This window comes from Emys orbicularis, chromosome 16, assembly GCF_028017835.1.
Source record: "Emys orbicularis isolate rEmyOrb1 chromosome 16, rEmyOrb1.hap1, whole genome shotgun sequence".
Taxonomy (NCBI): Eukaryota; Metazoa; Chordata; order Testudines; family Emydidae; genus Emys; species Emys orbicularis.
The window spans coordinates 27515026-27536830 of NC_088698.1; the positions used below are offsets into that span (position 1 = coordinate 27515026).

At 37.0% G+C, this 21805-nt stretch overlaps 1 protein-coding gene across 1 annotated transcript; it reads left to right on the forward strand.

Moving 5' to 3' along the window:
* The first annotated feature begins 174 nt into the window (after positions 1-174).
* RAD9B (RAD9 checkpoint clamp component B) lies at positions 175-21494 on the forward strand. Its single transcript, XM_065417986.1, has 12 exons — positions 175-208; positions 2212-2282; positions 3296-3445; positions 4717-4831; positions 7841-7940; positions 12541-12647; positions 15446-15552; positions 16058-16122; positions 17224-17346; positions 18369-18657; positions 20026-20078; positions 21314-21494. Exons 1-12 carry the CDS (start codon positions 175-177, stop codon positions 21492-21494), a joined length of 1395 nt encoding a protein of 464 aa, XP_065274058.1.
* Positions 21495-21805: the final 311 nt, after the last annotated feature.

Consider the following 21805-nt stretch of genomic DNA (forward strand, 5'->3'; position numbering starts at 1 on the left):
TTCACCCGTCACTGTCAGACCGCGAAGGATGAGCATCATCCGGGTTCCTGAGGCGCAGTTGGCCCCGCCCCTCTAGCAACTGGCTGGTTTCCCGCCCTTTTGGGACGTGCTGTGTGAGGGGCGAGGCTGGGTTGGGAAGGCCTGACTGAGGTGCTGTCGCCCAGCTCCCAAACCATGAAGTGTGTGATTGGGGGGACCCACCTCAGAGGTAGCACCCGCTGCAACAGGGGGATGTGTGGGGCTGCTCAGGGGCAGGGCAAGGGGGCTACACCCAGGGGCTGCCCAGGGGAGCACATCATTGGGACCATGAAATAGGGAGCTGCGCTGAGACCTGCTGCTGGGGACACGGTGACAGACCTCCAGAGTGGATGTTCGGGGGCAGAGAGTGGGGAGTCAAGGCTACATAGATCTCTTGGAACAACAGGTGTGACAGCATGTGGAGGCCAATGACGCCATATTGCTGCAACTTAAGGTGCTTCCCCCCCCACACACACACACAGAGCCCTGTGAGTGTGTTTTGCCCAAGATCGGCGACATGAGGTCTTTCATCAACCGAAAGGTCTCCTTGGAGAGCACCTGATGGGAACTCTGTTCAAATCGTATTGTCCCTACCTGTGAGCAGAGCTCAGTGTCTCCTCACATGCATGCAGAACACGCAGCCCCTTGTGCAACATGATGAAAAGTACTGCTACTTATAGTGTTGTTTCTAGCAAAGGCCTCTGGAATTTGGGTTTTAAGACCTGTCTATTCCTGTCATACAAAATATACTTTAAACAGATGTTGCCATGTAATTTAAGACAAAGTGTGATTTGGTGGACCTTAAAATGTTATTAGAAAGAGGAGGACTTTTTGGTATGTAAAATGGCTGCTTTTAAATAAAGACTCTGTCGCTCATTTGAGCAACTAGGGCTCTGCATATCCCCAACAGAATCTTTCTTTACATTAGTTTGGTGTTTCAAAGGAAGTGCTGCAGCTGCCAGTGCCAAGGATTCTGGGGTGCATAGATGGAAGGAGAGGGAGAGTCAGAAAATCTGGCCTCTAATTCTGACTGCTATTGATTTGCTGTGTGATCTTGAGCAAGGCACGTAACTTCTCTGTGCCTCAGTTACCCCATCTATAAAATGGGCATACTGGTTCTTACTCTCTTGTAAAAATCAATCTATGAAAGAAAGTGTGATACAAGTTCAAACTATTAGTAGTAGTAATTCTTTGGATACAAGATTATCCCTACTTATTTAAATTTTATTTTAAAGAAAGCCAGTCTTAAGGAAGCATTATTCTGGTGATCATCTTTGACGTGGTGTTATTTTAAGATTATTATGGTGGGTTTCCCAATCATTAATGTAAATTACCAAGGTACTCCTATATTGTTTCAAAAACTATTTTATTTCAGCTATGCAACCTTAAAGTTTATTTCAATATATACAGCAATAATCTTTAAATAAGTTGGCTGCTTTTATGCCTAAAAGCTAGTAGTCCTAATAGCAAATTTCAGTACAAGACCTAGACCAAAAGTAAAACCATTGCTCTTGTGCTTCCTGATGGCTTTGTAACAGCATTTCAAGAACTAACTCTGTTAATTGAGTAGTGCGCCACTGCTGACCGGGTGCACAAAATAAAAACAAATACAGCTTGGTAATTTCAAGTTCGTGTTAAGTATGGGAGGTAGGGACTCAATAGGTCAAATACTGGAGTCCTACTCAGTGGAAATTTTGCCTTTAATAGCAGTCTTGATTTGGTGTTGTGCTTTTTTATTTTCGTTTAATGGCTTCAAGGCTCCATCGCCAGATTTTTCAGCTGTGACCACTGGTTTTATGTGTCTCCGTTTTTAAGTGCCCAATCTAATGTACCTTGGGGCTGATTTGTAGATGTGCTGAGCAGTTGGGTTTGTGAGTGCTTAGCACTTCTGAAAATCAGGCCCAGGTTATCTCAAGTCGGGCTCCTGAAACTGAGGTACCCAGCATTGGTGGCAACTTTTCAACCTGTGGTGCATTTCTGTTGCCATTGTGAGCAATACAGAAGAGATTTGCTGTGAAACAGTAATTTTTGTCTTTATGCTCCTCATTACATCATAACTTTCCTTTAAAATAGATGTAGGAAAGTTAGAATTTTTCTCTCCTTTAATTAATCTGGAGACAATGTTATATCACTTTATTTTTATTTAAAAATTACAAAATGCAAATTTCACATTTCTTTTGTCTTCTCTTACAGTGTTTGGACGAGCAATACATGCCATAGCACGAATTAGTGATGAGTTTTGGTTTGACCCAAATGAAAAAGGTGTAAGTGCATTTTGGGTTTTTTTAATCATTTAAATGGCTTTTTATGGGGAAATACAGTCTCAACATTAATTTAGGTAGCTTTTTGAAAAATTTTCTATACACGCCTTAAAGCATAATTCAAATGATCTTCCTTACCATCTCTCATTTTTTGCATGGCCACACTCCATTTTTTGGGTATCATCTTAACTATGCGAATGATATCATGGAAACTCTGTTCCTGCTTTTTATAGTTTTCCTGCTTTTTCATAGTTGCCAAACTAGAATTTGTCTATGACAGTAGGATTAGTGCCACAGATGTTTAATTATGACAAGTGGTCAGGGTCTCAGTTTTACATCTAATTTAAAATTACCTCTTAAGACCATATTCCAGCATTTCTTCATTTCTGACTCCTGAAGAATCGTCAATACCACTTCCTGCAGAATTTGGCATTTCTGTGGTGGTCTCATCCAGACATGTACTGACCAGTCCAATCCTACTTAACTTGTGCAAAGATCATAGCTTAAGTTGGGGTGATTGCAGGCCATCAGATAAAAAAATAAAGATATTATATTTTTAATTTGTAATGTAAACCAGCCTTCTCATATAGGCATTAATAGACCCATGCACACCCACTTGGATCAGGGAAAGGAACTATTAGATTTTGCTACCACAGGCTCTGATCCATCAATGCCCTTAAGCACAAGCTTAATTTTAAGCATATAAATAGTCCCAGTGGGGTAAAGTGGAACTATTCACATGCATTCATTTTGCTGAATTGAGGCCCTAGATTTTATCAACCAGTTCTGACTAGTAGGAGGAGTAAAACTGATTTGTTTACACATGATGATGATGTATGTATATGCATCCAACCAACCAACCATCTGCTGTATTTATTATTAGATGTATACATACATATATGTGTTTTGTTCTTATATATGATATTGGAGTATAGAATTAAATAAAAATATATATTTCATCATTTTTGATTATAGTTTCAATATAATAAAATATTAATTTTTAATTATATTTTTAGCTTGCTCTAAGATCAGTGAATTCTTCTAGGTCAGCGTATGCATGTGTCTTCTTTTCATCTATGTTTTTTCAACATTACTGCTGGACAGCTGAACCTGAACTGTGTCAGAAAAAAAGACAGTTACCCCTTACGTGTAAATTAGTAATGAAGGTAAATCTTAATGGACTAGTAAAGATGACTTTTTAAACAGCAAGGCAATTCAACTTTCTAATGGAATTGTGAGTGTTGTAGGGGACAGAATGATATATTACTCTATTTGAATAGAATTCATCCTTTGTGGAACTGGGGACCATTTGTGGCCTTTAAAGCTCTAACTTATAGCCCTCAAGCCAACTGAGGCAGGAACAAAATTTGTATTTATTTATGATTAGACATGTTCCCTGAGCTATGCCCTGCAGTTTCATCTAAACTGAAGTGTTTGAAATAGCTTCATCACTACAGAGAGGCAGTAGGGGGCACCATGTTTCTAATTGCCTCTGGCCATTTACCCTGCTGTCCCAAGAGCAGGGCTGGTGTGAGCCAGGAACACTCTGAGCAGTTACTGTCCCATCCCTGTTTCAGCTGTTCATTAGCTGCCCTGTTGGCCACCTGTTACATTGTAGGGGTGGGAGGAGAGGGGCACTCTGGTTGCTTCATTCCCTGCTTACTTGCCTGTCTGTGGAAGCTATAAAGATATCAGGACAGGAGCTTCAGAGGGTCTGCTTGAGACTAAGAGAGCAACAGGTAGTAAAATGTGGCTCACTTCTACTACACAGCCACCTAGGTCAGCCCAGGAGAGGGGGAAAAAGCAAAGCTGGAAACCAACAACTAGATAGGACTCCTTGATTCTCTACCCCAGCCTAGGTTACAGTAGTCTTTAGTCATGGACCAGCTGGAGTTATCCAGACTGAAACACACACTCCAGCCACTATTCCTATCCCAATCCTCCCCTGACATGCCCCCCCCCCCGCACCATGGGCTGTGGGAAGGAAGGGGTAGGAGCTAGCTGTGTTGGCTTTACAGCTATTGAGGAGTCCTCCTGAAACCCTATTTCTTCTCTCTACACTACCTGAGCTTTCAAAAGGAAACAGAACACAGCAGGGAATCTGCCACAAACTATTGATTGTGGGTTTTTGACCTTTTGAAATAATATATTTGGTCCTCAGATTAGAAAAAATTGATGCTGCTGCTGTGCACTAAATACTATTCTTGGAAATAAAAATACAAATATATTTGTATGTACAGAACTAACTCATGGATCCATCTTTCTCCTGTGCTTTTGCTAATTTAATTTGTTTTAATTGTGTGGTTGTGTAATTTTACCTGACTGTAACTGTCATTGCTTTTCTTTTTAATGTTTCCATTTGTGATTCACATGCTATTATTTAGCATTCTTTGTGTTGCTCTTATGGTGCACACTGTTAATGCACTTTTTCTTACAGTCAGTCCTCCCTGTGTTTAGATGTCTAAACACACTAGAAAGGAATGTAGAGAAGTGCAACATTTATACAAATGTTAATGATTGTCATATAACTTTTAAGCTCTTCTGCAAACATGGTAGGTTAAATGTATATGACTTTATAGAAACATTAAGTACTTTAAACTTGTAAATATTTTGTCACCTTTGTATTTTTGATTATTAAACGTATTTTCTGTCATTGGCAGAATGTTATGCCTAACATTTTCCATTATAAACGATTCTTGCAACCATTTCCTATCTTTTGGGTGCTTGACTTTGCAAACTAAAAAGCTTTGCAACCTAATAAAATCTAAAGTGGTTTTGTATAATATAATATAATATAAGACACTAGTGTATTCAGTTCTCATCTGCTGTTACAGACTGATTTTTCTCTTTGGGCTGCAATTACGCATATGATAGATGATTAATTTTTGTTAATTTCCTCACAGTATGTAATATTATTACTTTTATAAAAGGTTGATGTTTGTTGATAGTTATTTAGGGGAACTTGTCATAACAGTTGTGTTCTACAAAATAGGCATTTGGTAGATGGAATAGCAGTTTCACATCATAATCATTAATGATGTTTGTTTTCATGCACCTGGTCCTGTACAGTAAACATGGTGACTATAACAAGATTTATTTTATGCCTCAAATTCTTTGAACGATCCATGGTGGCATATCCTTTGTTCATCGTCCAAATAAATGCATGTGGCATGGGGAATAGAACTCTCAAACTTCAATTCCCAAAACATAGGATACTACCGCACTGAGATAAAGGAGCTGCTCCACTAACTGCCAGTATAAGAAACTGATACATTTGAAGAGGTCTTGGGATAGTACAAGGAGATGTACCTAGGAGTAATTGGATGAAGTTAAGAAAGGGAAAATGTAAGAGAAATATCAGGGGAAAACTTGGATAGTGAAATCTGGTACAGTAACTCCTCACTTAAAGTCATCCCGGTTAACATTGTTTAGTTGTTAAGTTGCTGATCAATTAGGGAACATGCTCGTTTAAAGTTGCGCAATCCTCCCTCATAATGCTGTTTGGCAGCCGCCTGCTTTGTCCACTGCTTGCAGGAAGAGCAGCCCATTGGAGCTAGCTGGTGGGGGCTTGGAACCAGGGTGGACCGGCAGCCCCCCTATCAGTTCCCCGCTCCCCTAAGTTCCCTGTGCAGCAGCTGCCCAGCAGGCTATCAATTGCGGGCAGTTCAGCTGTCCCTCGCCCCACTGCCATGTGCTGCTTCTGCCCTCTTCCTTGGAACTGCTCCCAGTAGCCTCCTGCTTGCTGTGTCAGGGTGTCCCCCTACCCCCCGCCTATCCCTTCTCCATATAGAGCAGGGGGGAGATACAACAGGGCTCAGGATGGAGAGAGCTGGCCGCAGCTGCTGTCTCAACTTCCTGATCTTTTTAAAGGCAATGTACTTAGAATGTGGTGTCAGCATATTTAAAGGGGCAACGCACATCTATCTCTCTCTCCCACACACAGGGTGTGTGTTTCTGTCTGCCATGCTGTCTCCCCTCCCTCCATTAGTGCTGCTTTGTAGTGTGAGGCTACATTAACAACAATGTGTTAACCCTTGAGGGCTCAGCGGAATGCTAGTTCATCATTTAGCAGTAAGGCATTCCCTGGGAAATATCCCACCCTCTAACTTCACCACCTCAACCAAGCTTTACAATCGTTGCTGTGTACAGTATTAAATTGTTTGTTTAAAACTTATACTCTGTGTGTGTATAGTTTTTTGTCTGGTGAAAAAAATTTCCTTGGAACCTAACCCCCCCCCTCCCCCCATTTACATTAATTCTTATGGGGAAATTGGATTCGCTTAACATCGTTTCACTTAAAGTTGCATTTTTCAGGAACATAACTACAATGTTAAGCGAGGAGTTATTGTATAATAGTGGAATAGTTTCCTCAGGAAAGTAGTGAATGTTCTACTGCATGCACATTTAAAAACTATGTGGGACAAAATACTGAAAATGCATTATAGGGGAAAACACCTGTTTTGGCAGTTAGATGGACTAGATGATCTAATCAGTCTTTTCCATCTCCAAGTTACATGGTTCTGTGAATTTATAACAGGTCTGACATATTCTGTCCAGTAGAAGACAGTGATGCACAATCACTTTCTGCTGGAAAATAAACCCTTAAAGTACCATTATAATTATTTCTGCCAGTATGGTACATAATGCATTTTCTAATATTTGAAACATACTTTTTTATATGAATAAGTGGAAACAATGTATTAAAGCTCAAGGCAACAAGTTTGATTTAGTGCTAGCTTAATGTGTGTGCTCCACTGAAATAACAGATTTCTTGCCATTTGTTGTTTGGGTTATATTTAATTTTGAAAGTTTGCATTTTAGAGGTGTATTTGGAAAAATGTAACTATATAATTTTCCCTTTTTAAAATTTGTTTTAAATTTGTTTGTATTTTTATAAACTTGCTATATATATATACAGAGGACCTGATAGCAAAAGGTTATTATTTGATAATCTTTCATGCTTTTATTAATAAAAATTATTAATTTGAATAGTGGAGTAAAGAGAACCCAACACATACATTGATAGTGGAAACGAGCCTGTGACATCTCTCACTATCCACCACAGAGCACTAAACACCATCTTTCATAAAACCTAAGCCTCAGACTATTTGGTATACTTGTTTGCAATAGTAAATGGTAATTAAGATAGCTATTCAGTAAATGTTTATAGAAGTTTATTATTTTCTTTTTTTTCATTATTATTATACCAGCCAACCACTCTGCCTTTCTTTTACATCCCAAACACCAAATGTACTTTCTGGGAGCTAACATGCCTGACACTTTGTTCTTATGGATCACCTGAGATTCTCAGAGAACTCTTGAGACCCACAAGTTTTGGAAGTGGAACCTTCAGCTTTTTACACGATGAAAGAATTCCTAGAAAACTGAGTTAAAATTCATGGAGTTTCCTATACGTAGGCAAGCTATTCCCACACAGGGCAGAATGGGACCTCTGTTGTATTTTTTTTTACAGAGATTAATGAACGTGTTAATTTAAATTTGTTAAGTTTAAGATAACATACAAACATATGTTAATTTCTACACCTATGCTATATCTTTAGGTATTGTAAAAACTCATAACCTGGCTTTTCATGAAAGTGAACCTTTACAAGCTGTTTTTTCAAGGCATATGTGTCCTAATGTACTGAAGATCCAATCAAGGTAATGGATTCAATATATTCTTTGTTTTAGAAATAATATAGGAGGAAGTAGTGCACTCAGAGTCCAATTAAGAGAATCAGGGATGAACATATTTTGGGCACCTAAATGTCACATAGTAATAAGCAATGTTTGATTAGTTTCACACTACTATACTAAATAATACAACATCTTGGGGACCTTAGGTCACGGCTGCATCAGCACTGCCATTAATCCAGCTTTGAGTAAAGACGATAATGTATAACTAGCAGCTTTCAGAAGCTCCTACAGAATATAATAAATACTGAAGTTTGCTTGAGTTGTTTAGACAAAGGAATATAAAGGTAAAATTACAAAATTTATAATAGCTACTTACAGTGCAGTTCTACTCTGAAAAGTGGCTTTCTGTAACAAGCATGGAATTCAACATTTATTGTCTCTCCATGACTTCTAGATTAAATTTACTCAGTTTAACAAAGAAAATGATGATTGTCTGACTGTCATTGCTGCAAACTCCACCTGCAGTCTGAAAATTGAGCTGGGTTATTTTGGCTCCTGCGTTATTGCTATTATAAAGATTCTAAAACTGAACTTAGTGAACAATTTTGTTGGTGATGATTAATGTGTTAGATATGAATCACGTTATTCTTCCTTAGTGGCAGCACTAACAAAGGTAAAAGAGAGCAAAATTTTATTTTTATACAAAAAATAAGCTTTGACTGTATTTATTCAACATTGCTGTTGAGTAAGAAGGTTTCATTTTTACATAGTCAACTTCTCTCACCTTAACCATCCTTTAGCATTATTGATAACTGTATATTATATTTTATATATTCACAATAAATACATTAAATATTGGCATAGGGGAGAGATTACTGGAACTTTTGTGAAACAGGTTTTCTTTTACCACTAGAAAAAAAGAAAAATAGTACCCTTTGTTGTGTACTTCTGGTGAAGGGAACTGAGGTATATGGCAGGAGTGAGGAGTATGACTGTGATATTCTGAGTATTACTCCTGGCAATTAAAATCCTGATTATGGCAGCTACACTACTCCCCCAGTTCAGGAGAAGATATGAGATATTTAATCATGGTGCTACAGTGACACTAAATGATAGCAAAGCACTTGCATTTCATATTTTGAAACAGGAAAAATAACTAAATGTTACCAAAACAGCAGAGTAGACTGATTTTCTCTCACAAAGCCTTGTTTGCAAAGACCTTATTATTGAAAATTACTGCACCTCTACCCCGATATAACGCTGTCCTCGGGAGCCAAAAAATCGTACTGCGTTATAGGTGAAACTGCGTTATATCAAAATTGCTTTGATCCGCCGGAGTGCGCAGCCCCCCCCTCTCCCCCCCCCCCGGAGCACTGCTTTACCGCGTTATATCCAAATTCGTGTTATATTGGGTCGCGTTATATCGGGGTAGAGGTGTATTAAGAATATAAGCAGTGGAATGTTATAGCAAAAATGTATTCATATAATGGTTACCAATTCAAAATGAAATATCAACCTTTCTATAATAGCCATTAGAGGGACAAGGTGGTTGAGGTAATATCAACAACACTGCATACTATAATGTACATTGGTTACTGCACAGAAGTAATTATACTATGCACTTGAAAATACCAGGGATTTTGACGTGCAGTCTTACTTATCTCAGTCAATTCTTCGAAGTAAAGAAATCTTATCTGTAGGTTTTTTGAAAAGTCACTCTTTTGAAGTTTGAAATCTTTTGGTTAAATATTGCTTTTGGGAGAAGTCATCATTAGTTAGGAAGTATTTGGACATTCAGTAAAAACAACAGTAGTATCACAAACATATATACGCCAAACGTTTCTACACCGTTCGCTGAAACGTTGCTCTCTTTTTAGGATTTCTTTTTTAAGTGCTCCCTGCTTTCAGCAGTCTCATTGTTAATTCACAAAAGATACAGTTTTCAAACTGAGGTCAGCAACAACAGGTCAGTTGCTCCAGGTGCAAATGCTATAATTAAAGGATTATTTAATATCTAATAGTCTTTGTCCAATACAAATTTGTACATCAGGCAGACATATTTTCTAGTGTACAAAAGGGAGCTAAGATACACAGAAGATATACCAGTGACTTGGTCAGAACCGAGAGTTGCAGTCAGGGAGAATATGTCTTGAGAAGATACCTCAAAGACTTAGAGCATGATCCAAAGTGCACTGAAGTCAATAGAAGTCCTTTCATTGACTTCACTGAGCTTTGAATTAGGCCTTTGTTGTGGTATGAAGATAGAAAGGTTTTTAATTGTCCATTGGTTTTTTGTGTATAGTTGGTTTTAGCACAAGTCAGAAAAAAAAAATCCAATGATCATATTAGCATAAGTAGAAAAAAGCTAAATATTTTTACCAGTGGGACAGTGAAGTTTGGAACAAGCATTGTAAGGGTGCTACAAGTATAGTTCTTAAACGTGCCATGCCAACTGAACATATAGAGAAAGATTTTAGCTAGTCTTCTGAAAAGCAAATTCTAGAACAGTGAACAAGAGCAGTCTGTTCCTGTAGCCATTAAAAGTGTATATAGGTTTTAAAAGTATTTACCTATACAAAAGAATATTAGCCTGACAAAGTTATATCTCAATTGGTCTTATATTGACAAACTTGCTGTTTTTCAGAGATCATGCAGGTGACATTCTGGAATGCATTAGCTGCTGCTTAGTGTGTTTAAATACAGGACTTGAAGATAGAGCTTGCTACAAAACTCAGTTTGTCTGTCTTGCTCCCATATCCATCAAAGTCAATGAGAGTCTTTCCACTGACTGCAGTGTGCACTGAATAGGATCCTGTATCTCTTTGTTCCTCAGTTTCCTCATCTGTAAAATGGGGATAATAATATTTACCCAACACACAGCATTCTTAAAAGTATTAATTAATTACTATTTGTAAAGAGCTTTCAGATCTTCATATTGAAAATGCTGTAGGAAAACAAGATATTATTATCATCATTTAATTTGGTAACAAGACAACAGCTGCATAGGCAGGTTGGAAGATCCTCCTTAATATCATTTGTGATAAAAGCACATCACTACCATTTTGAATGCTTGACATAAACAGCTACAGTTCTTCCAGTATTTTTAAATATTTAAGTTAATAGCATTTCAAAAACAGTCTAGGGGATTTAGGTCCATATCTTCCATTAATTTTAATAGATAATGTGTCTAAATTCCCTATTTTCCCTATCTCAGTTTCATTGTTTCATTGTTCTATAGAAATAGAAGTCTATAAAACCACAAAACATACTTTACATGATATTGTTTGTATAATTGAAATAAGTGTTTTTAAAGACTTGGTGTAATGCTCACAGTAGGAAGTGACTGGGTACACATCATGTGAAGGCCAAATGTTTATAAATATTTATAATGTTACCTATAGCATGACTCTGCACACCAGTATGTGCAGAGTAGATTTTTTAAAAAATTAAACATTAATTCAATAGAGTTGACAAATTGGTAAACATCCATTAAATTTTTCATGAACCTATTTTTAAAAATTGAAGCAGTTCAGTAAGATGGATATGTTTTTGCCAAGCTGGAAAAACTGTCACACTTGACTTTTTTTAAAAAAGAACAGTAAAAAGGATGTAAAGTAAGAGGTCATCTTTTTTTAAAATATCATGAAGTTGATACTGTCATGATAGGCTACACAATAAGGAATATTTTTAAGGGTCTTAATAATTCTCTGCCTTGCATAAAATATCTTCTATCATGGGTCTTTTTTTTTTTTAAATTATGATTTGGGAGGAATCATTCTCAATGTAAAAAAAGGGGAAAGGGGAGTGGTCTTGGATTTTTGCCCACTTAGTTTTTATATTGCAGTAGGTCTGACCTAGGGACACCAGTTAAGGCTCCGTGCTCCATTGTTATATAGACTGTACAGATATTCAGTAAAAAGAGGGTCATTGCCTCGAAGTACTTACATTCTATTGTTCAACTTAATGAGATTACTCACAACGCATCAACTCAGGAAGCAGTGTTGAGGGGTTTTGGAGAGAGCTGTGTCCCAGCCTTCCTCTTCTGGAGAGAGAGTTGCCACAACTATAGCACAAAGCCTTTGGGGATTGGAGGAGATATGTCAGGATTTCTTGGAAAAAGAATGATCAGTGTATTTCTTTTTGCAATCAGTATATGGAGAGACAGCCATCAATTGAACCTGTTTGTCTGTAGTAAACAAAATTTAATGCAAGCATTTTGCTTTTCCATCACCTGCAAATTTATGAACAAAGTAAAAATAATAAAAATATATCTAAAATGTTTATTTGGCTCTTGATATATTAATACTAAAAGGAAGACAAAATCACATTAAGATTATCATAATTATCATGATAACTAGATATTAACTGTTTAACAGTACTGTTAGATTAAAATATAATTATTATACATTATTGAAGCATAATATATAAAATCATAATCATATACTAAAAGAAAAGAAAATACAATTAAATCACATTTAAAAGTGGGGATAATACACAACAACCTATATTTTCTCTTGAAACGTTTTCAACTCATGGCAAAGTGACACTAATTTTTGTTACTAATGTGAATAGATAATAATTTGTTGTCTAAATTAATCTTAACATGCTATACAAAACATCTTAGGCTGCTGACTGATGTAATGATTCATTTTCCAACCTGTCAAGAGGAAGTAACTGTAGCTGTTACACCAATGAAAGTTTGTTTCAAGAGTTATACTGAGGAAGAAATCGGTAAGAATTAATTCACAATATTTTTGAAGGATAAGAGTGCTTTAAAACAATTGAAAAAAATAATAACTTTGCATCATGGTGGGAAAAGGTATCACATGGCTGAAAGTTAAACTGATTATTTAGATATCTTAAATGAAGCTAAAGGTGTGCAGAGGGTTTCAGGTCAGAGAACATGCCAGAATAGAAGATTAAAAATAGGACTGTAATCCTTAGAAGTTTTTGAGGAAACCTGTACTGGTGCATCAGTTAGACTTTTTTTGGTATCAATAGTAGATGCCACCCGAGCAGTACATCGAGCTAAAATTACGCAATTTGCTGCACGCTTGGACTGAGATCATTATTCTACAATAGCTGTAAAGAAACAGCAACAAACTGGGAGAGGAGGAGAATTTTGTATTTAAAAAGGAGATAAATATTTAAACATAAATAACATCATTGTAATGGCCATCATCAGCAGTGAGCATATTTCTAAAAGTGAATGTATGACAGCAATATTACATTTTAGCTGGTCTAGAAGTGTTATGTTGTGCACTAATGTGTGAGAATATAAGATGGAGAGAGTGTTTTCCTGACATCTGATTTGGAAGTATTTTGAAGATATAACTCTGTTTCTAAAGCATAGTGTTCTCATGCACGGCACCAGAAAGTGATGCTATAATACAGTTTTACAATGGTGTAATCAATTCATACACGTTTTGAGGGAGACACCTATAAATGTACTTTGTCACCCGTGCCTCGTGTGAAATACTTGCCACTGCATTTGGAGAGTAAGACCCCACGCTTTTGCATCCTTCCTGAAATGATCCAGTTTGATGGTGGCGCAGTTAAGGAAAAAGATGCTTTTGCAAGCAGTGGGGGGGTATATGGATTGGTGTGAGGGAAGGCTATAGAAAGGGAGGGCAGAGAGGCTCAAGTAGTAGAAATGGAGCAGAGTGTGAAACAGAGAAGAGAAAATAGATTACATCTTCAAGAAGGAGACGTTATTAGAAACAAGCATACATTTAAAGAGGATGAATAATTTGAGAAAAGAAACTGCATAAAGATTCATCAAGAAACAGAACTAAAAGAGCAGAGTAGGAAGAGAAAGAAGGGAGGGACAAAGGAGATGTAGTACTTTTTTTTTTTTTTTGTATTATAAAACATTTGCTTAATAGAACATATTAAGCCACATTCTATATATAAACTTGTGCAACGAAAGCAATATTTATACCTTTGAATATATGATTTAGTGGTGGTTTGGATGTCTATAGAAAAAATAAACCCTGAAAAATGGCCTGGTGTTGGAGATGGAGAGGGAAGGGATGACACCTCCTCCCTAGACCTGCCTTCATTTGCTTATTATAGGTCCTACATTTTGTGAGTTGGCAATTACATTACAAAATTGTGGTTCTTCTACCTTATAGAACACTACAGGGTTATTGTTTCATGTTCAACTGTGCATGGATGGAGGTTAAGAGAAGAAAATTCCAACAGGAAGAGTAAAAGACTTGAGACTGGGAGTAATTTATAGTACTGTTCTGTTAGCCAGTTAACTTTGAAAGAGTTTGGTTTCCACAGGAGTTCACTATTCATACTGCTTTAATATTTTCTGCACCTCTCTGAGACTCACACACACATAATAAAAATGTCTTTATATTTTCTTTCTGCACCCCTTCAAAGATGAGCACCCATGAGTGAAGAACATCTTTCATTCGTCTTACAGTAACTAAGAGAATTGCAATGTTCATTATAAGTGATATAATTTAATACTTAAAAATGAACTGCATAATATTTTCCCTTGTTTATATCAATTGTACAATGTCAGTGAAAGACTATTTTGTTAAAAAATCAGGAAACAGAATCTAAAAAAAAATCTAACTTTTTTGCCTTCTTTTATACTTCAGATGGCTGTCAACTATGATTAAGTCTATTTAAAAAAAACACACCGCAGCAATTGCCTTCAATTAATGTTTACATTTTAAAATAAACTCTTAAATAAAAGCTGCTGAATACAGGGTTTATATTGAACACCTTATCAACACTAAAGTTAGTGGGACTTTGCACAAGGGACTTCAGGGTCAAACCATAGGATGAAAAAAATGTAGAGTGCATTAAAAATAATTGGAAATCAGCATTAGAAGTTGTTTTAAGCAATATTTTTAAATGTTTTATTTAATTTAATAGTCATCTTAAGCTAACTTAAATAATCAAAAATATTTGTCTTTAACTTCTAGGTCACAGGGTAAATTCTAGAATTTAAATAGTTTTTAAAAATGGTTAGACAAACCATTACATTAACCAAAGCATTTCAAGAGTATTTTACCTAAAACAACTTTGACATCTGATTTACAGCTCTCTTAAATGGAACTTAATTTTCTGAATTCCAGTCTTCCTCGTGACATTGTCAAGACAGTAACTTCCAGTTTGATTGTTAATTCTTTTTAGTTGTTTGATAAGCTTAAAATTAGTTTAAAAAGTGATTTACTCTTCTTTGTGATTAGATGGAATTATTTTAATCTTTTTTCTAATACACTGTTTTCCACTGTAATTGTGCTGGTAGGGTTACTCTTGGAAGATAACAGGTGTAAATATTGTGACTGATATTATTTCATAATTATCAATATCAGTCAGTATACTGTATATTTACAATAAATACTCGTATACATGTTTGTAAGTTATTTGTTAGACTTTTACAATTGCTGGTCCAAAAGACATCTAGTTTCAGGGCCTGTGAATGCAATCATGGCCCCACTGACTTACTGGGGCTAGAATTTCACCCTCTGTTTTTAATCCTTGCCTTTCTCGTAATTTTTGAACAGATTTTTCAAAGGCAATGCACACTAAAATACATCTTAATCCAGAGGAATTTGACTACTTTCAAATTGGAGTAGACTCTGAAGTAACGTTTTGCCTTAAAGAACTGAGGGTAAAGATACGAATAAAATGTTCTTGATAGTAGGATATTTGTGTAGTATATATAATGTTTAACTATGGCGCTGCAGGACTCTCACTGAGGCAGCTGTTTTACAGTGCCTCACGTGCACAGTAGAATTTACTACCTGGATGAGGGGTAGCCATAAAAGCAGGCTTCCTTTTAGCACTGGAGGTTTACCTTCAGAGGGTACGGTGGGGAACAGGGAAGTGAGGATAATTTTTTGGTAAAAGCTTGAGGTTCGAGTAAAAATTAATTTATTAGACATGTATTGAAGATTTTATAATATATAGCTATAATAATGCATCTCATACTAGATGTGGAAAATATTATCTCTGGGAAAATCTCAGTGCATAGAAGGCAAGAATGTATACATGTAACAGTAGATTGGTATCCCTAATCCATGAAGATTAATCCATGGGAATAATGTAAAGGAAAATGTAGCGTTTAATATTTGTGTTTTAAGATACTTTAATAATCTTTTCTTTTCCATTTGTAGGGTCTACTAGCATTTGCAGAGGCTACTAGCGCTACTGTCTCAGTTCATTTTGATGTGTCTGGAAAGTAAGTTTTTGGGAACCTAACTGTATAGTAGTATTTTAGTAACAGCTCTGCATTCGATTTTCATCTGCAGTCTGGTTTATGAGTAATATTTAGCCATTACAGTAGAACCTCAGATTTATGAACACCTCGGGAATGGAGGTTGTTCGTAACTCTGAAATGTTCATAACTCTAAACAAAATGTTGTCCTTTCAAAAGTTTACAACTGAACATTGACTTAATACAGCTTTGAAACTTTACTATGCAGAAGAAAAATGCTGCTTTTAACCATCTTAATTTAAGTGAAACAAGCACCAAAAACAGTTTCCTTACCTTGTCAAATCTTTATTTTAAACTTTCCCTTTATTTATTTAGTAGTTTATGCTTATCACAATACTGTACTGTATTTGCTTTTTTTTTTGTATCTGCTGCTACCTGTTTGCGTACTTCCGGTTCCAAACGAAGTGTGTAGTTGACCAGTCAATTCGTAACTCTGGTGTTCTACTGTATATCAGTAAAGTGGTTCCCCTTTAAAATAACCAATAGCGTTCACTTATTAAGAGCTGTGTTTGTAATTAACCACAGTAATACAAAAGTTGAATAGTTTGTTATCAGATTTACGGAGCTTACTTTTATATGATAGACCTTATGCAAAACATAATTTGTCTGATTTTTCTGGATTGCTGAGCACCCCACATCCCACTGAACTCAAGGGAAACTTCAGGTGCTCAGTATACCTCTGAATATCAGGCCATCAGTTTCCTTTTCTGGGAACAGTTAAGGAAACAATTTTTTATTTAAATCTGAACTTTGAGCATTTGTCCACAAGTGTGGAAGCACCTTTGGCACTAAATTATTTTAAGCACAAAATTCCATAGTATTTACTCACTGCAGTATATAAAGCTGTAATGGGAAATAAAGAAGTTTCTCATGTTTCTTAAATAAGTAGTGAATAGAAATAGTCTCTATATCAAGCATCTTTGTGTGTGTGTGTGTCTCTCTCTCTCTAGAGAGAGAGAGAGAGAGAGAAGTATATGAACTAGCCTCCTTCCTCCCGCCCCAAAAAATAAACCCCACATATATATGTTTACACATACAATTCAGTCTCTGATTTTATATTTTTAGACCAATTGCTTTCAGTATTGAGGACATGATGGTAGAAGCCAGCTTTGTTTTGGCTACATTAGCTGACATTGAAAATAGGGAATCCTCTCAGCAATCTCTATGCCTTTCACAAAGACAGAAAAGGTAATGCAGGATTTAGGATTGTTTTGGCATTCTGCTCCTAAAGGTTGAACATCCATTGTCCTTTTTTGCAATTTCCAATTATGTTAGATTTGAGGTGGGAGGGAAAAGATGTATTGGTTCTTCTACAGCATTCATTGCTATGATAACTCATATTAGGGCATTTGCACACAAGTGATGTTTTATTGGATTAAAACAGGGGTTCTCAAACTGGGGGTCGGGACCCCTCAGGGGGTCATGAGGTTATTACATGGGGGGTCGCGAGCTGTCAGCCTCCACCCCAAACCCCACTTTGCCGCCAGCATTTATAATGATGTTAAATATATAAAAAAGTGTTTTTAATTTATAAGGGGGTCACACTCAGAGGCTTGCTATGTGAAAGGGGTCACCAGTACAAAAGTTTGAGAACCCCTGGATTAAAAGGACGATCAGGTTCAGATTAAGGAGCCTGATCACAAGATGAAGAGCTGGTATGATAACTTGAGACCCAAGACAGTGCACCAATTATGAGGAGAGGACACTCTTTCCTACTTGCTGCCTCTCTTATCCAGAGTACATATCTATCTTTCCAATACTATGGTGGCACTTGTCACCATAATTTCTGACAGCCAATACGTGTTGAAACAGGCAACTCAAACAATATTTTAATCTTTCTCATTGCCTTTTCAGATCTCTCCCTATTTCTAGTTTGTGGGGATGGCTTTCTGTAGATTTACATTACCTTCTCAAACACATGCTTCAGTTTCATGAAATAGACTGGTGCAATACCCTCTCCTTAGGAGTACAAGAGGAGCCAGCATCAGGGATTTTCAGCAGAACAAACAGCAGCACTCTTACTATTGTCAGTTTTGCCTGGGATCCATGAAGCTTAGCGTGGGGGAAGGGTCACACTAGATGAAAGCCTAGTTCTAGAGTCATCATGCTTTTCATTAGTCATTTGTAATATCTATTTATTTATATGGTTTTATTATTTATCTAGTAAGACATCCAAAGTCAGGTTACTAACGTGTCTGTTAATCCCTCAGGCCTACCTTGATGAAGGCCTATGCAGATAATGTTGAAAATGTCTCAAACAACTCTGCAGATAATGATAGTAATACAGAAACAATAGCTTCAAAAAAGCCTTGTTGGACTGAAAGAGCACATAGCAACACGGAGTCACCTGTAGAGTGTAGGAAACCTCTGTCAAAAGGAGATATTATTCCCATAATCTCAAAAAAAGACATGAAGAACATAGAAGTATTGGACATGAGTGCAGCAGGTGACATTAAAATTGTGGAGGCAGTAGTACCCTCATATTCTGATCAGTACAAGGTAAGAAGAATTCCAAATCAAATCTACATTGTAAGCTAAAGAAAAATGAGTTTTGCCCAGACAGCAAAATAATACTTTTAACTAGTACTTACACTAGTATTTAGTTACTAAATGTAGCCGCATTTATCACACCACAGTGTTCAGTTCTATATAAATTGCTGTTTCAGTCAAGTTCAGTGCAACAGTATGATTTTCAATATATGTAGAATCTACAATTAAACAGTTCCCCTATAGACAGGTCCCCATGTACTTTGCAATACAATGGACCCAAATTCTGTGGCAATGTTATTTCAGTCTACTGCCCCACAATGCCCTTTATTCTCCTTCACACCTACCTATAGTTCATATTTGAAAAAGTTCATCCACCACAGAATTATTTTTACAAGGATTTTTTGCTATGCTGTACTTCCCAAGTTCCCATTATGTGGTATAGGAGTCCATCTCAGCATCTTTCCTGTCCATTGTGCGCCAGGGAGTTGCAGAGGAGGTGGGTTGGCTTGTAACTGTTTCAGTGGCGTATCTGCCTGATTCCTCAAACCTTAGCTGTTGTGCTGTTCTCCAGATATAAGCAGCTAAGTGGGGCTATTCTCTGGCTGCCCCCATGCCGTAGTTGCAAACTGAACTCCAGTTCTGGCTACTAGACGACCACCCCACCCCCAACTGCCTATACAATCCTACAGACAGCAAGCACTATAAACCAATTAACTCCTCTTGTGAGGAAAGCTAAAGAGCAAGAGGCAGCTTAAGGCAGTCCTGGTAAAGCACAAAGACAGAACAAGATAACAGGCTATAGGTTTCAGCAAAATGGCAAATTTTGCAGCAAAACACTGACCTCCATATCATCATGGAAAAATTGTAGATTTCACAGCTATGAAGTTGTGGAATTCAACAGAGTCCTGTTTTTGATGAATGGGATATTTCAGGTTTTACATAGAGTACAGCTGATATCACTGGCTCAGTTTATGCTTGATTCACTTTTTGAGGTTCTTCCGTCATAAAGGACTAGAATTTTTTCTTCCTGTAACAGGTAAATTCCTATGCCGTCCACCAGGCCTGACCTATAGATATCTTGAGAAGTAGTGAGCTTTATGTGATGCCTATTGCTTTATGGATTTGAGAGTATGCTTTAGTTAAGGTGACAAAGTAAAAGCTACATTGGAAACCAGCACAAATAAATCTGACTGGCTGGAGACTAAATCCCGTAAAAAAAAAATCATTTCACATCAGGGCAAGTTATAAAAAGAGCTTGATCTGTAAAGGAATATTAACAATTGCATTTTTAAACTAGCTTTATCTCTATTATCTTAAACATAAAATCAAAGTCTTTTCAAATCAAATTTTTCTCTTGTAATACTTATTGCTGAACAGCCACCGACACCTGATATTGTTCCCATTTTACAGATAGAGGAAGCAGAGGGAAGGTGACTTGTCCAGAGCCTTGCTATAGTTGAATTGGTACTAGAAACCAGTATTTCCAGTTCTATGCTTGCTCCTGAGCCCTAATCCTTCCCTCTTTAGTTTTCCTCCAACCCCCACACTTAAGTAAATTTGTGCATGTGTGTGCTTGCTGGTTTCCATGGACCAACATGGTCACAGTTCAGTGTTTTTGAGCAATCTTACTGTTGTTTCTGAGTGACTATTTAATCATGTTGAATAGGTATGTATTCTGAGACATGAGTATGAGAAAATATTTAAAATTAAAAGTCCATGTTTCCTCTTGGATTTATTATTTTCCTCCCTTCCTACTCATACCAGGATTTGAGCCCAATTCTTCCTCCTCCACCCCTTAGAGGACACCTGTATGCTTCCTATTACCCCCACCTCATGCTCTGACCTGTTTGCCCCCCCCCCCCCACCTTGAGAACCCTCAGAGGAACACATACATGCCAGCAAACACCTGCCCACAGAGCCTTTTCAGTGTCTACTTTAAGGCAGTGGAAGGCTCCACGATTATCACTACCTGTTAAAGTAGTGTCTGTGAAGATGCAGCAGTAAAATCCAGGGCATCAGCAGATGTCTTCACAGAAATGTCAGATGTGCTTGCTTACAGTATCAGCTGCTTCTCCCTCCCCCCCCCCCCGTTGAGGAGTGGCGGCTTGTCAGTTATTTCTTCTGCCATCTGACCCTTTCCTCTCTACCCTTCTGAAAAGGTTTAGCAGTAGCTGCTTCCAGCCCGTTTCCAGAGGGTTGAGAAGACCAGGTCTGGCAATGGCGTCTTCATGTCCACCTACCATACATAAGTGTATATATAGGAGTGCTGTATATTCAAAAACTGTGTCCTATGCATACCATAGCTGCAGACAAGTATAATCTCTGCTGTTTCATTTATGTGTGAATATTTTAAATATTTAGGATTTAAATATTCACATCTTTCCCCTGTTAAATTCAAACCTCTGAGGCAGCCTTATGTATAGGTCCAACTGTTTTCCTATATCTAGACTTTCAAATTTGCTTTAAATACTGAATTAGTGATTGCAATTAAATCAGCTGGCAAATTACCATACACTGGTACACCTCTAATGACAGCTGGAAATATTTGTAGATGCCAAATGTGTTTGTTAGTCTACATTGGTTACTAATTTTTTTTTTTTTTTTTTTTTTTTTTAAATAATGTGCTTGCCAAAAAGACTTAATCAGCAGTAAAAAAAAATCCCAGGAATATTGTGTGTACAAAAACTCACTTTATTAAATATTGCATTTTCCAGTTTCATTCACTTTTCTTTGGAGCAGTTTCATTTAAGGAGCAAGATGTCATCAGCCACACACTCCATAGTTTGGCCACAGCTAGTGATGCCGAAGACGATTTTGACAATGAGCAGCTCTCCCACGTTGTCTAGGGATATGTAGTGCCTGTACAACCTTTGCACAGATGTTTACATTCTCTTTAGGTATTAAAGTGTATTTTACATGCATAATGAATAGCTACGGTCTATTTTATAAACTTGTTGCAACACTTCCATTATGGAAATTTCCTAGGGTTTTCTATTTTTAGATTACATAGAAATTAGAACAGTAAATAGAAACTGCTGTTGATATTTGTATTTTATATTCTAGCCTATTACTAGTGTTAGTGATTTTGAGTTTAACACCTAAGAAGGCTAGAGTTTCAAGCTCTCAAGTGAATAGAGCTTGTTTGATTGTGCAGGTT

Coding starts and splice junctions, on each gene's coding strand:
- RAD9B (XM_065417986.1), top strand. CDS start 175: ATGAAGTGTGTGATTGGGGGGACCCACCTCAGAG. Junction 209..2,211: donor TGGGGGGACCCACCTCAGAG/GTAGCACCCGCT, acceptor CTTCTCTTACAG/TGTTTGGACGAGCAATACAT. Junction 18,658..20,025: donor CATATTCTGATCAGTACAAG/GTAAGAAGAATT, acceptor ATTGCTGAACAG/CCACCGACACCTGATATTGT.